General features: G+C 38.6%; 1 protein-coding gene and 1 long non-coding RNA gene across 4 annotated transcripts in view; one reads left to right on the forward strand and one right to left on the reverse strand.

Moving 5' to 3' along the window:
• Positions 1-11316: 11316 nt before the first annotated feature.
• pank1a (pantothenate kinase 1a) overlaps positions 11317-17000 on the forward strand; it is a 43141-nt gene continuing 37457 nt past the window's right edge. For 2 of the 3 annotated variants that reach the window (XM_061911298.1, XM_061911299.1), the window contains exon 1: positions 11317-11948. In XM_061911298.1, the coding sequence (XP_061767282.1) occupies positions 11696-11948 (253 nt within the window). In that variant the 5' untranslated portion in view covers positions 11317-11695. Of the gene's footprint in view, positions 11949-12285; positions 12479-17000 lie in introns of those variants that run through there. The other variant, XM_061911300.1, reaches the window with a different exon arrangement.
• Positions 12991-13616, reverse strand: LOC133558840 (uncharacterized). The gene is made up of 2 exons (XR_009808028.1): positions 13429-13616; positions 12991-13216 (listed from the first exon to the last, which is right to left on the reverse strand). It is a non-coding gene; the product is annotated as an uncharacterized LOC133558840 (long non-coding RNA).

Here is a 17000-nt window from a genome sequence, read left to right on the forward strand (position 1 = left end):
TTAACTTTTCCCCAGTACTCTGAATTTAATTGAATCTTACGTATTTGCAAGATCACAGTGTGTAAGAATACGGAACATTAAAGTCCACATTAGGTAACAATAAGCTTGGGGTCAGTAATGGGTCCACTGCTTTTCAGTTTTATGAACTGGATTTTGCAATTCCAGGAGGGCTCAATAATAGTATGATGATATTTGACTTATTTTTAACACTTATGAGCGAGACCTTTAGTCAGATTTTTCAAAAAAAAAAAAAATGTTTTAATTACCGTTAAGCCAGTGATTCTTAACCTGGGTTCGATCGAACCCTTGGGGTTCGGTGAGTCGGGCTCAGGGGTTCGGCAAAAGTCAAAACACACTCGACTAATCGTGTAAATAAAAACTTCTCCCTATCGGCGTATTACAGGTACGCCAATAGCAGAAGTCAGACTGATTTGCAGGTGTGTAATTTGTTGTGAGTTTATGCACTGTGTTGGTTTTGTTGTTTAAACAAAGTGATGTTCATGCATGGTTCATTTTGTACACCAGTAAAAAACATGGTAACACTTTAGTATGAGGAACACATTCACCATCAATTAGTTGCTTATTAACATGCAAATTAGTAACATATTGGCTCTTAACTAGTCATTATTAAGTACTTATTAATGCCATATTCGGCATGGGCTTATTATAACCCTAACCCTAACCATATAACTCTAAATTAAGTCTTTGTTTCTTAGAATATGTTCCCCAAGTGTGTCGCAGTTTCTTTCATAGGTGCGACTTATACTCAGGAGCGACTTATGTGTGAAATTATTAACACATTACCGTAAAATATCAAATAATATTATTTAGCTCATTCATGTAAGAGACTAGACGTATAAGATTTCATGGGATTTAGCAATTAGGAGTGACAGATGGTTTGGTAAACTTATAGCATGTTCTATATGTTATAGTTATTTGAATGACTCTTACCATAATATGTTACGTTAACATGCCAGGCACCTTCTCAGTTGGTTATTTATGCGTCATATAACGTACACTTATTCAGCCTGTTGTTCACTATTCTTTATTTATTTTAAATTGACTTTCAAATGTCTATTCTTGGTGTTGGGTTTTATCAAATAAATTTCCCCCAAAAATGCGACTTATACTCCAGTGCTACTTATATATGTTTTCCCCTACTTTATTACGCATTTTTGGCGGGTGGGACTTATATTCCGGAGTGACTTATACTCCAAAAAATACGGTAACTTTGTCTTGAATTTGAAAAAAAGGAGGGTTCAGTGAATGCGCATATGAGACTGGTGTGGTTCAGTACCTCCAACAAGGTTAAGATCCACTGAGTTAAGCAAAAGTACATGTTATCTGTCTAGGCTCCGCTTACTTCACATCAAATATTCCACTTTGAACGTTTTTTGGGGAAGAAAATTGCATGTTTTGTTGTTTTTTTTGCCATAAAAAAACGGGTTGTATTTGATAAAAAAGATATCAAACTTTTTTTTTTTTAAATACCAATCTTAGAGTGTCCGCCCTGAGATGGGTAGGTTGTGAGTTCAAACCCCGGCCGAGTCATACCAAATACTATAAAAATGGGACCCATTACCTCCCTGCTTGGGACTCAGCATCAAGGGTTGGAATTGGGGGTTAAATCACCAAAAAAGATTCCGGGGCGCGGCCTCTACTGCTGCTCACTGCTCCCCTCACCGCCTAGGGGGTGATCAAGACTGAGGGGTCGAATGCAGAGAATAATTTTGCCACACCTAGTGTGTGTGTGAGAATCATTGGTACTTTACTTTAACTTTATATGTCAACAAATACATCTGAAGATGATCTATGGATATTTAATCATTGAATGTAAAAAAAATATTTTAATGTATGACTTGCGGAGAGGGAAGTCTGGGCTTCCCTGCTTAGGCTGATGTCCCCGCGACCCGACCTCGGATAAGCAGAAGAAGATGGATGGATGGATGGACTTATTTCTAACACTTAAATAACTGAGACCCTCTTGGGTCCTCGGGACCTCTAATAGTCACCAAAATAGAGGGGAACCATAAAGGTTACCATAGTTATTGTATTGGTTTTGAAAATGAAAAATATCAAAACCGTTCCTGCATGCTTTTATTTTTTGTCATGTCTGTGATAATGTTCTGTTTAGTTCTGTTTTGTTTTTGACTCCATTAGTTCCTGTTTTTGCGCACTCTTGTTTGTTTTGTCACCACACCAACCAATCAGTTCACCTGTCCTCACAAATCACACACCAGATTCTTTTGAACTCACGCACCTGTTTTCAAGCACCACAGCACTATTTAAGCCTGTAGTTGCCAGGCAGTCAGCCTGGCGACATCACTTTCTACACACCCTAGACCACCCTCTCTCACCTCCTACACACCCATGCTATCCGTGCCGATGATCCATGCTCTCTCTCCGTCCAAGTAAGTTTTTCATGCCATAAGTTTTGTTTTATGTACATAGTTCTCCCATTGTGTAGGTTTTAGTTTTCATAGTTAAGTTTTGAACCTCCACTGAGAGCGCCTTTTATTTATACCCTTTGTTTTTGTAATGTTTTTGAGTTAAGATTAACGATGTCACGCCATATCCGTTCCAATCGCTTTGCCCCACGGGAAAACAAACCACACCAAAGTCCACGCCCTAACATTTTTCATTGGAACAAGCTTGGAAAAAAAACAAAAAAACTTATCACAGATATAAAAAAAAAAAAAAAGAAAAAACATTAAACGGGACAACACTGGTAATCAACACCATCTTGATTTACCAAATAGCCCATACAAGAATTTGTAAAAAAAAGAAAAGACAAAAAGATTTTAGAAGAGCTGGTACTAGAGGGGAATTGACTACTTTTGCCTCTTTGATGACTAATTATTCTACTTGTCAATGTTGTCTTAATAATCATATGCAAAAATCAACCTGCCAAAGGGACTGAAGATGGAAATTAGCCACTGACTAAAATCTTGCTTATTTATATTTACCTGTATATGTGCATTAATATGTATTAAATACACAAACTGTAAACCAAACAAAATAAAAGCCTAGTAAAGCACTGTTGGGGAACTTGTGCAAGTCAAGATGCAAAGTTAATAGATAATATAATAATTTACGATAATAACTTACAAGTTTATAGATGGACGTTTTCTTTTTACCTTAATTACAGCAAAAATGTTTTCCATCGGCAGTTAAGGACGAATGTGTCTTCTATAAAACAGATCATTTAATTTGATGTATGACAAATTATAGAAAATTACAGGACAACACTGTAACCAAAGTCATTGCTAGGAATTTAATTACACTTCTGTAATTTCTATTGAACATCCTTTAATGTGGAGCCAATTCAAACCGCATGATTGTGTTATTTGTTTAGGTCTTTATTGTGCTTATTTATGCATATTTACTTGTCTTTACAATAGTAAAAAACGCAAAAATCTTAATGTTACAAATGATTTGTTTTTTGGAATTCCATTTTCGTCATTTTGTACATGCTCCGGTGGTGTGGCCAAATACATTTAAAGTATGCCATCCATTCGTGCATTTTCTACCGTTTGTCCTTCTCAGGTCCGCAGGCGGCTGGAACCAATCCCAGCCGCACTCGTGTCTGTTTAATACTTAAAATTTTCCCTTTTAAAATTTGCTTAATGTTAAATGGTCGTACAAAAAAAAGTTTTTACATTGTATGCGATTAAAATAAAATTATAAAATGCAATGGAAATTGTGTAATAAAATCATTCACTGCTACAAGTTTCATTTGGACCTCAATGAAAGCAAGTTTGACATTCCTGGACTAGAGAGACAATAAAAAAAATGTGGTTATTAATAAAACTGCAATGAACAATCATTATCATATCGCTGTGTGTGTGTGTGTGTGTGTGTGTGTGTGTGTGTGTGTGTGTGTGTGTGTGTGTGTGTGTGCGTGCGTGCGTGCGTGCGTGCGTGCGTGTGTATGCGCGCGCGCGTTCTTGTATTTCTACCCTTCTTGGGACATCAACAGGGATAAGTACCTTCCATATGAGGACCGGTGAACAAGTTAGGACCAAAATCATGGTCCCAGTACAAAAAAAACATACATCCAATGGAGATTGTCTCATTTGCACCCCTGGTGGTGAAATCTATCAAAATGAATGTTGTCCCAAAAAGGAGGGATTGTTCAAATTAGAATAGAATAGAATATAAAGTACTTTATGGATCCCTGGGGGATATTCAGCACCACAGTTTGCTCACAATAGACAATAAACATTTAGGTATTTTTACATGTGAATAATATAAATACAGTCTATTATACAGCATTATTCACATGTGAATAATAGAAATACAGTCTATTATACAGCATTATTCACATGTGAATAATATAAATACAGTCTATTATACAGCATTATTCACATGTGAATAATAGAAATACAGTCTGTTATACAGCATTATTCACATGTGAATAATATGAATACAGTCTATTATACAGCATTATTTACATGTGAATAACATAAACACAGTCTATTATACAGCATTATTCACATGTGAATAATATAAATACAGTCTATTATACAGCATTATTCACATGTGAATAATATAAATACAGTCTATTATACAGCATTATTCACATGTGAATAATATAAATACAGTCTATTATACAGCATTATTCACATGTGAATAACATAAATACAGTCTATTATACAGCATTATTCACATGTGAATAATAACAATACAGTCTATTATACATTCAAGTACAGTCAAAAGGAGCATATGCATTGTGCAGTCTGATGACTGTCGGTATGAAGGACTTTCTGTGTCGTTCCATGTTGCTTTTTGGGAGTCTGAGCCTTCCACTGAACCCAGGTCCGATTGTAGTGGGTGGGAGGTGTTGTCCATAATGGCGAGGAGCTTTGCGAGACTTCTCCTCTCTGACGCCACCGCCAGAGAGTCTAGCTCCACTCCCACCACGCTACTGGCCTTTTATATCAGCTTGTCCAGCCTGTTTGCGTCCCCCGCTCTCAGTCCGCTGTCCCAACTGGCCACGGCGTACAAGAAGGTTTTGAGTGTGTGTCAGTTTTAAAAGTGCTCCCCCTCTGGTAAACATATGAAATAATAAGTGTGTGTAAGAAATTGAAATGCGCCTAGTTTGGCCAAAATTCATAAAAAAAAAAAAAAAAAAATATGTATATATGTAATAACTTGAAGTAAATAATTACAAACAAACAAAATAAAAATGAACTAAAAGCAGTCTTTTTCTCACAACGTGTCGACTTTTTTCTTATAAAATTGGGAACAATTTCTCATGTTCTTTCGGTTCCTGTAATATTGCAATATTTTCTCGTAAAATTTTTACTTTTTTATGTAAAATTATTACTTTTTAATGCGGACATAGTGACATTTGTCATTAAAAAAATCGGACTTTTATCACAATATTGCCAATTTTTTTGTTGTCCTTGTAAAATACTGACATTTTCTGAGTAAAATGTATGACTTTTGTCATAATTTTGCCAAGTAAAATTCTGATCATTGTTATATTATTTAAAAGTTTTCGTATAAAATAAAAAAATCAAAATGAACTGAAAGCAGTCTTTTTCTCACAATGTGTCGACTTTTTTCTTATAAAATTGGGAACAATTTCTCATATTTTTTCGGTTCCTGTATTATTGCAATATTTTCTCGTAAAATTCATACTTTTCTATGTAAAATTATTACTTTTTAATGCGGAAATAGTGACATTTGTCATTAAAAAAATCGGACTTTTATCAAAACATTGCCAATTTTTTTGTTGTCCTTGTAAAATACTGACATTTTCTGAGTAAAATGTATGACTTGTCATAATTTTGCCAAGTAAAATTCTGATCATTGTTATATTATTTAAAAGTTTTCTTATCAAATTAAAAAATCAAAATGAACTGAAAGCAGTCTTTTTCTCACAATGTGTCGACTTTTTTCTTATAAAATTGGGAACAATTTCTCATATTCTTTCGGTTCCTGTAATATTGCTATATTTTCTCGTAAAAAATGTACTTTTTAATGCAAAATTATTACTTTTTAATGCGAAATGCTGACATTTGTCATTAAAAAATCGGACTTTTGTCACAATATTGCCAATTTTTTTTGTTGTCCTTGTAAAATACTGACATTTTTTTTGAGTAAAATGCATGACTTTTTTCAGAATTTTGCCAATTAAAATTCCAATTATTATTATTATATTATTTTAAAGTTTTCTTATAAAATAAGACAAACTTTAATAATCCACAAAGGAAATTGTTCCACACAGTAGCTCAGTTAAAATGATTGAAAGTGTAAGGATGGAAAGGACAATGCAGGTATAAATAGACTAACATTTAAATAGTATATGTACAGTATATTGTATATACTGATACATTATATTATATTATGTCTATATCGTATATACAATATAAAACAATTACCATGTACAATATTACAGTATATGTGACAGCTGCAGCATAAAATAGAGAGTAAATCCAATAGAAAATAGACATTAAAAACAAACAGAGGTAGCAGACATACAGTTGAAGGTGTCAGGTAATAGAAAGACATCATCTATTGCTGTATGGCGAGTGAAAATACAGCTGGATGGAGTGCGGAATGAAGGAGTTCTTTAATCGAAGACTGTGGGAATGAAGCTGAAGGAGCCTGTTGGAATATGAGCTCTCTCAATTGTCTGGTGGAGTGGGTGGGCAGGATTGTCCATGATGGCCTGCAGTTTGTCTAGTGTCCAACTGTCCCTCACTGACACAAACACCTCCAACTGCGAGCCAATAGTTTGGCCGGCTTTCCGGATCAGTTTGTCAATCCGGTTTGAGTCCCTTTAGCTGGTGCTGCTCCCCCAACAAACCACTGCAAAGTACAGGGCACTGGCCACAACCAACTGAAAAAAGATCAACAGCTTGCTGCACACATTAAAACAGTGGTTCTCAAATGGGGGTACGCATACCTCAGGGTACTTGAAGGTATGCCAAGGGGTACGTGAGATTTTTAAAAAATATTCTAAAAATAGCAACAATTCAAAAATATTTTATACGTATATTTATTGAATAATACTTCAACAAAATATGAGTGTAAGTTCATGAACTGTGAAAAGAAATGCAACAATGCAATATTCAGTGTTGATAGCTAGATTTCTTGTGGACATGTTCCATAAATATTGATGTTAAAGATTTATTTTTTTGTGAATAATTTTTTAGAATTAAGTTCATGAATCCAGATGGATCTCTATTAAAATCTCCAAAGAGGACACTTTAAGTTGATGATTACTTCTATGTGTAGAAATTCTAATTCATAATTGAATTACTTGTTTCTTTTTCAACAAGTTTTTAGTTATTTTTATATCTTTTTTTCCAAACAGTTCAAGAAAGACCACTACAAGTGAACAATATTTTGCACTGTTATACACTTTAATAAATCAGAAACTGATGACATAGTGCTGTATTTTATTTATTCATTTCAACCAAAAATTCTTTGTTTTGATTAGGGGGTACTTTAATTACATCAATAAAAAAAAGGTTGTGAACCACTGCATTAAAGGACCTAAGCGCATGCCCTTCTTGTAAACTGTAAATAGTGACTTTTGTCAAGTAAAATTACGACTCTTTTTATAAAATTGCCAACATTTTAAGCTTTTTCTTGTAAAACTGCGACTGTCATTGAGCAAAAATTCCATCTTTTATCCTAACGTTGCACAAATGTTCAGTTTTTCTTGTAAAAATTTTGACTTGTCGTTTTACTCGAGTGTTACAAGAGTGTTACTAAAACGGCCTTCTTTCATCTCCGTAATATCGCTAAAATTTGTTCCATTTCGTCCACTAGCGACGCTGAGAGAATTATTCATGCGTTCGTTACGTCTCGTCTCGATTACTGTAACGTATTATTTTCGGGTCTCCCCATGTCTAGCATTAAAAGATTACAGTTGGTACAAAATGCGGCTCCTAGACTTTTGACAAAAACAAGAAAGTTTGATCATATTATGCCTGTACTGGCTCACCTGCACTGGCTTTCTGTGCACTTAAGATGTGATTTTAAGGTTTTACTATTTACGTATAAAATACTACACGGTCTAGCTCCATCCTATCTTGCCAATTGTATTTTACCATATCTCCCGGCAAGAAATCTGCATTCAAAGAACTCCGGCTTATTAGTGATTCCCAGACCCTAAAAAATGTCTGCGGGCTATAGAGCGTTATCTATTCAGGCTCCAGTACTATGGATGCTACCTCAGTAGAAGCATTCAAGTCCCATCTTAAAACTCATTTGTATACTCTAGCCTTGTGGAAGGGGGGAGGGGGGGGGGGGGGGGCACAGGTCCGGTGGCCATGGATGAAGTGCTGGCTGTCCAGAGTTGGGACCCGGGGTGGACCGCTCGCCTCTGCATCGGCTGGGGACATCTCTGCACTGCTGACCCGTCTCCGCTCGGGATGGTCTCCTGCTGGCCCCACTATGGAGTGGACTGTCACTATTATGTTGGATCCCCTATGGACTGGACTTTCACAATATTATGCTTGACCCACTCGACGTCCATTGCATCCGGTCACCCCTAGAGGGGGGTCACCCACATCTGCGGATCTCTCCAAGGTTTCTCATCGTCATTCATATTGACATCCCACTGGGTTGTGAGTTTTTCCTTGCCCTTATGTGGGCTCTGAACCGAGGATGTCGTTGTGGCTTGTGCAGCCATTTGAGACACTTGTGATTTAGGGTCATATAAATAAACATTGATTGATTGATGACACTGACAAAAATTGTAAGTTTTTCTCCATGAAATTGTGACCTTTTTCTTGTGAAATTCCAACTCATTTTTCACAATGAGCTTTTTTGTATTTGCATAGCATGTATATGTTATTAATGTGAATACACATCTTTATATAGCAAGAAAGGGTGGTCCTAAAGATGCATTATTCGGAGGTCTCAAGAAGGTAAGAACACCAGTGTTTCTTACCTAGTGTGCTGCTTTGTGCATATCAGGTGGGGAGGGGGAGGAGTGTGAAAGCAGGCTCTTATGAATAAAGCGGGTACAAGTTGAGTTTATACCAAAAAGTTATATTTTGGTTTCATCTGACCACATGACATTCTCCCAATCCTCTGCTATATCATCCATGTATCCATTTTGGTATAAACTCAACTCATCGTGTTTGGAGGAAGAAGAATACTGAGTTGCATCCCTAGAACACCATACCTACTGTGAAGCATGGGGGTGGAAACATCATGCTTTGAGACTGTTTTTCTGCTAAGGGGACAGGACGACTGATCCGTGTTAAGGAAAGAATGAATGGGGTCATGTATCGTGAGATTTTGAGCCAAAACCTCCAACCATCAGTGAGAGCTTTAAAATACTTATTTTCCACCATAATTTACAAATAAATTCTTTAAAATTCCTACAATGTGAATTCCTGGATTTTTTTTTCACATTCTGTCTCTCACAGTTGAAGTGTACCTATGATGAAAATTACAGACCTCTGTCATCATTTTATGTGGGAGAACTTGCACAATCGGTGGCTGACTAAATACTTATTTGCCCCACTGTACCTAGTACATGTAAGCCTCTACCTTCGAAATAGAGGGAAAACAGCCTAAAAGGGGAACTGCACTTTTTTGGGAATTTTGTCCATCATTCACAATCCCTATGTTAGACAAGCTTTTTTGCCCCACTGGCCCTAGTGTGTGAATGTGAGCGTGAATGTTGTCTGTCTACCTGTGTTGGCCCTGCGATGAGGTGGCGACTTGTCCAGGGTGTACCACGCCTTCCGCCCGATTGTAGCTGAGATAGTCGCCAGCACCCCCAAAAGGGAATAAGCAGTAGGAAATGGATGGATGGATGAGATGTATATTTTATTAATGTTGTAAATACACATCATTATATAGCTAGAAAGGGTGGTCCTGAAGAGGCATTATTCGGAGGTCTCAAGAAGGTAAGTAACACCAGTGTGTGTGTGTGTGTGTTTTGACAGGCAGCTTTGTGCACATTAGGAGGAGAGCAGGCTCTTATAAATAAAGCGTGTACAAGCGGCCGAAATGAGTTTTCTCCTCCGGGTGGCGGGTCTCTTCCTTACAGATAGGGTGAGAAGCTCTGCTTATCCAAGGGGAGCTCAAAGTAAAGCCAGTGAGGAGCCAGATGAGGTGGTTCGGGCATCTGGTCAGAATGCCACCCGAACGCCTCCCTATGGAGGTGTTTCGGGCACGTCCGACCGGTAGGACGCCACGGGGAAGACCCAGGACACGTTGGGAAGACTATGTCTCCCGGCTGGCCTGGGAACGCCTGGGGATCCCCCGGGAAGGGCTGGACGAAGTGGCTGGAGAGAGGAAAATCTGGGCTTCCCTGCTTAGGCTGCTGCCCCCGCGACCCGACCTTGGATAAGCGGAAGACGATGGATAGATGGATGTATATGTTATTAATGTTGTAAATACACATCATGGGGCAAAAAGTATTGAGTCAGCCACCGATTGTGCAAGTTCACCCACTTAAAATGATGACAGAGGTCTGTAATTTTCATCATAGGTACACTTCAACCGTGAGAGACAGAATGTGAAAAAAAATCCAGGAATTCACATTGTAGGAATTTTAAGGAATTTATTTGTAAATTATGGTGGAAAATGAATATTTGGTCAACCATTGAAAGCTCTCACTGATGGAAGGAGGTTTTGGCTCAAAATCTCACGATCCATGGCCCCATTCATTCTTTCTTTAACACGGAACAATCGTCCTGTCCCATTAGCATAACAAAAGCCCCAAAGCATGATGCTTCCACCCCTATGCTTCACAGTAGGTTTGGTGTTCTTGGGATGCAACTCAGTATTCTTCTTCCTCCAAACACAACGAGTTGAGTTTACACCAAAATGGATACAGCAGAGGATTGGGAGAATGTCGTGGTCAGATGAAACCCAAAAATAACTTTTATAAACTCAACTCGTCGTGTTTGGAGGAAGAAGAATACTGAGTTGCATCCCTGGGGGTGGAAACATCATGCTTTGGGGCTGTTTTTCTGCTAAGGGTACAGGACGATTGATCCGTGTTAAGGTGGCAATCGGTGGCTGACTAAATACTTATTTGCCCCACTGTATATGTTATTAATGTTGTAAATACACATCATTATATAGCTAGAAAGGGTGGTCCTAAAGAGGCATTATTCGGAGGTCTCAAAAGGTAAACACACACACACACACCAGTGTGTGTGTGTGTTTTGACAGGCAGCTTTGTGCACATCAGGAGGGGAGGGGGAGGAGGGGGGTACAGCAGGCTCTTATAAATAAAGCCCCTTCACCCCCCTTGCAGCTGCATGCACCCTGCCTGCCTGCTAAAGACATTCCCTCCATTCGATGGCGTTTGCCTGAGAGAGAGAGAGAGAGAGAGCCGGCGCACAAGTCCGAATCCTGCGTCGTGGAGTGACGGGTGGGGAGAGCGAACCGGTCCAAGGAGGTGAACGGGTTTGGCCGTGACGTAGCAGACGACGCCGGGCTCCTGCTGTGTGTATGTAGGGGGGGGAGGACGTTTAAATGACCGCTAGTGACCTCAAAGCAAAGGCTTTTGTTTTAGCCGCGCTTTGCGTCGCGTTAGATTTTGTTTTGTTTTTAAATGTACCCCAAATAAGGCTCTTTTAGTCCGGAGAGGGAGTGTTCCGTGCGGCTAATTCGCGGAACAGACGGCTGTCATTAGCACCAGCTAGGCTAATTTAGCACCCCTGCTAAGCTAAGCCACAAGCTAGGCTGTTAGCTCCCGCGGCTAATGGATAAAGCCAAGTCGATGGTGGACAAGAAGGGGGCGTCGGGACCCTTCCAAGCCGGCCAGGGGAGCTGCAACGGGCACGTCAACGGCTGCGGCAACCCCGGGCTAGCTTCGGCGGGCGACAGCAGCCACTACCACCACCACCGTCATCATCATGTCCACCACGGCGGGGTCGACGCCGAGTGCAACAGCTCGCCGGCCAAGCGGAGCAGACTCCGGAGGAGGACCGAGTCCATGAAGCGGCACAGACCCCGTAAGTGTGGACCTCGCCCGGGGGAGGGAGTGTTGGCTTGTGTGGGGTATGAGCCGCAGTGCACCGGCAATGACGCGACACCGTCGAGCACCCATTTTTTTATTTTATTCAATACCAAACGCTTCCATTTTAACATCACTTTAACTAATGATTGCGTTATTTTGTATGTTGAGTCATTTATCGTCCCTTTTGTTGTGTTTTATGCTTTATATACATGCGCTCGCTTGCTCTCCCTGCGCGCTGATTGGTCAATACCCCGGATGGTGGAAAAGCTCCTGATAAGTGGGTTCGGCTAGAGCTGGCCAATCAACGGCCGACTCCTGTCTCCAGGACGGCGAGTGAATGAGTCCGAGCCACGCCCCCTTATTTACCCTGGATTGTGAGTGCAAAAATCTCCCATCTGAAAACTTTTTGGAATATTGAAAAGTAGCAGACTAAAAGATTAAAAACAAACCTTTTTAATTTTTTATTTTTTTTACTTTTACTGACATTCTGCCTCACAATGAAGCTCATAAATCAAAAGAAGCCTGGTAAGTGTGTTATTTTGTGGTATTTCTCCAAATATCCTCCTATTTAATACACTTTGTCCCACCTTTTTTTTTTTAAATATCCAACTTCACCTTGAAGCAGATTAAAATCTTCTCGGTTGCATTTCAGCCGAACAGAAGACGCGTTGTCTAACCGCCGTGACAAAACAGACCATTATTGTGCAGCTTGCATGCAGAATAGCTGCACGTTTACAGGGCTCGTTAAGTTTAGACTGTCAACATTCCTAACTTGGAGAGGGGGAGCGAGAATGGGTGTGGGCATCCCTTTTTTTCTGTCGTCAAGGAAACATAATAGCATGTCGTTTTGTCACATTTACAAATTCACAGTACAATATGAGGCATAAAGAAACTTGTTTTATATTACTCAATAACGCCTCATATTGAAGCGTGCATGAAAAGACACGCATGCACTTCAAACCGATTAAAGTTCTTTGCAGGCGACATGCTGTAACACAGCGCTTCATCATTGCTTAAATCATGCCAAGTGAACTCGATCAGAATCAGAAAAGTTTTTATTGCCATTGTTTGAGAACGGGTTAACAAACTAGGAATTTTACCTGGCGCAATTGTGCAACATAAAAGACATATAACACAGAATAGAATAACATGAGCTGTAACTGAGCTATCAGATCTTGTTATTGTTTGTGTGTCTGATGGCCGAGTGGAAAAAACTGTTCAGGTGGCGGGAGGTGTGGGTCTGGATGGACCGTAGTCTCCTGCCTGAGGGTAGAGGGGAGAACATTTTGTATCCAGGGTGAGAAGAGAGAGAAAACTTGGCACCCGTCAACAAATTAGACATTTTGAGTAACTACCCACAAAATAAGATTCCAATTTATGCAGAAAAAAACTTTTGTTTAGCTCCTGATTCTGCACAAAAGCAGCTCACAGTTTGAAGGTTGGTTATAAAATGAACTATAAAATGCTGTACTGACCCAAAGGAAAACAACGTCCGACGTTTGGGTTGATTGACTTCAGTCCTTTTTAACGCACACTCACTGGTAGACGTCGCAATTCGACTAGAAAATCATTCTCTCGTACAGGAGGAATTCCAAAGTGACAAAGGACAGGAGTTCACTTTGAAGACGGCATATTTTACCATAGGAAATCATCAAAGGGGAGTTTAAATGCCACAGGGTCAAGCTGTAACTATCATAAAGCTTTTATCGTGTACAGGCAATGTTTTTACACTTTGAGGCGCCTTTTTTATCAGTGAACTTTTTGCCATCATGTACCAAAACAGTTTGTCTCTTTAAAAAAAAAAAAAAAGTAATAAAAATGTCACATAAATGGGAACTGCACTTTTTTTAATTATGCCTGTCATAATAAATACATAATAATTAATGCCTATCCATAAGTAAGACAAGAACACATATATTTTTCTTTTGTTATGCATTCTAACTCGTAAATATAGGCTGGCAAAAGTCATTTTACAATACAGCTAAATGTTCCCATAAAGACCTCTAAAAACATCCAAAACCCACCAACGATACTCTCTTTACATTTTATGACCTGAATATTAACCAAGTATTGGCGATATTGTTTCTATAAGCGTTAATGCAGACAAACTACTTTTTAGCAGCACCGGGACCACAGAGAGCTAACTGGCGTATGCTGCTGTATTGACATACTTAGCAGGTGAGCTGCTCCATCGCCTCTGACTTTGTGAAAATTAATTCTAGATTATAAATAATCTCTCTCATCTGAATAGTGGAAGCTTGTGGCCACAAACTGAGAAGTTGGTTTACTTTGACATTCAATTTATACTCAGAGATGGCGAGAAATACACTGATGCTTGTTTTTTTTGTTCTTTTTACCTTTGTGAGGATTATGATTAATTCTTCATCTAAACGGGAAAATATAAACATCCCATCAGTAGGCATCCTAGTGAGAGCAGACATACTGTATGTGATTGTTTTATAATGTTCCCAGTTTGTGTTTCTTGTTTAGCACTGAGCAAAACTGCTACTGCCTGGATATGCTTTGCTTTTCACTCAGCTTCTAAAACTTGTAGCTCATCTTCCTTATATTCAGACTCAGAAATATAAGGTTCTGGATCATATTGTGTACCAAAGTAATCTTTGTTTTCTCTCATGAAGTCTGCCGTGAGTCATTGTGTTGTTGTTGAAGGATAAAGCAAACTTTGTGATGCGTCTGTGAAATTGGTACGCCGTCGAATGCTTAAAACTAGCAAAATACGTAAATATTACAAGTTGTTATGAATGTACCCTTTTACTACATTTTTGTCCATATGTACTTACAGCAGGTTTATGGGTGATTTTAGAGCGCTATAGGCGGAAAAGTGCCTAATTGTTAGCTGACTTTTGCTAACATTTATTTGCGAGTTAGAATGTATAAAAACAGAAATACATATATGTGTGCTTGTCTAACATAGGGATTGTGAATGATGGACAAAATTCACAAAAAATTGCTGTTCCCCTTTTAGGCTGTTTTCCCTTTATTTCGAATGTAGAGGCTTACATGTACTGTGAGGTAAGAATTCTGGAAACAGTCAATTTACATCCAGATTGTGATTCTGGATCAATTTAAAACTTTTAAGGATCAATTTAGAACTTTTAAGAATCAATTTGGCCCTGCGATGAGGTGGCGACTTGTCCTGGGTGTACCCCGCCTTCCGCCCGATTGTAGCTGAGATAGGCTCCAGCGAACCCGAAGGAAATAAGCGGTAGAAAATGGATGGATGGATGGATGGAAGAATCAATTTTTAAACTATGTTTTGAAGCCAAAAAGTATTTTGTAACCTATTTTGATGTGGTTTTATTGAATATATACAAAATAATATATTGCGAGAATCCGTTTAAATCGAAAATTGATTCTTAATTGAATTGTCGCACCAATAATCAGAATCTAATTGAATCGTGAATTGTATTTATCCCATCTCAGTGTTTACCCCAGATTGCCAAGATACCTGTGGTGCTATTACATCATCATAACATTTGTATAATTTGAGAATGATGCATATATATTTTTTTAAAATGTTATACATACATCTGTGGTATTATTAGTTAGTATAATCATATTTTAGATTTTATATCATTTTGCTTTATTTTGCACTTTGTCGAGAAGTTTCAAGATGACTTCTCCATTTCTTGCAGAAGTGACTTTTTTTCCTTTATTAAAAACGACGAGCAAGAAATCTAGCGTCTTTTTCTGGTGCTGGTGGAGACTGCACTCGCGTTTAGCGACTCTTTACGTCCGTCGCTTCATGTCCGCGACAAACAGCGAGAGCTGCAACGAGCCTTGCATCACACTTGATTGGCGCCGCCGCTCAAACTGCACATTTTCTCCTTGAAACAGCGCCACATAATATTTGCACTTTTGTTGATTTCTTTTTGCGTTATATCAAAGTACGTCCACATCGCAGATATGCTGCCTCTGCTTCAGACAACCGCTTGCAGTCTGCTTACATCATCACAACATCCGTTTTCCGCAGTGCTGTTTTGGTGATCAAATTCTTTTTTCGGTAGCTAAATTTTGAGTGCATCACGAATCAATAAAGTGCAAATAATAGGCTATATATATATATATATTTTAAATAAAATAAAATAAAATATATATATATATATATATATATATATATGTATGTATATATGTATACATATATATATATATATATATGTATATATGTGTGTGTATGTAGGTGTGGGAAAAATCACAAGACTACTTCATCTCTACAGAACTGTTTCATGAGGGGTTCCCTCAATCATCATCAGATTTTAATGGAAGCATTCACATACAATGGTTTATATAGGGCACAAAGTGGGTGGGTACAAGCAGGCGTAGGGTGTGGTGATTGGCTCATGTGTTACCTAGGAGGTGTTTCCGTCTGTGGCGGCATGTTGAAATGATTTCACTGCGCTTGTTGAGGGATGATAGATCTGGATGATATATAATAAACAGTTTCTCTTTTAGGCATAGGTTGCATCTTTTATTACCACTCTTGTAAGATGTGATGGATGCAAGAATTTGCCATGTTATTGAATATTCAACATTATTGTCTTTGAGGTTCCAAATGTGCTTGCTGAGTTCTGTAGAATTCCGCAAAGTCTGGTTTCTAAAGGAGGCATTGTGATTATTCCATCCGGTTTTAAACGCTCCTTCGGTTAATCCTACGTACGTGTCGGATGTGTTAATGTCCTTGCGTGTTACCTTTGCTTGGTAAACGACTGATGTTTGTAAGCACCCTCCGTTGAGAGGGCAATCAGGTTTCTTGCGACAGTTACATTCCTTATTGGTTTCAGAGTCGTTTATTCTGGGGGTAGGCGGTCCTTTTGCAATTGCTTTGTTGTGGTTTGAAATGATTTATTGTATGTTATTCATACAGCTGTATGAATAATGATTGAGGGAACCCCTCATGAAACAGTTCTGTAGAGATGAAGTAGTCTTGTGATTTTTCCCACACCTACATATATATATACACACACACGTATCCATACATTTGTTTTCACGTAAAAAACATCTTCTTTTTTTTTAAGGTGGGGCGGCT

This window comes from Nerophis ophidion, linkage group LG09 (genome assembly GCF_033978795.1).
Source record: "Nerophis ophidion isolate RoL-2023_Sa linkage group LG09, RoL_Noph_v1.0, whole genome shotgun sequence".
NCBI lineage: Eukaryota > Metazoa > Chordata > Actinopteri > Syngnathiformes > Syngnathidae > Nerophis > Nerophis ophidion.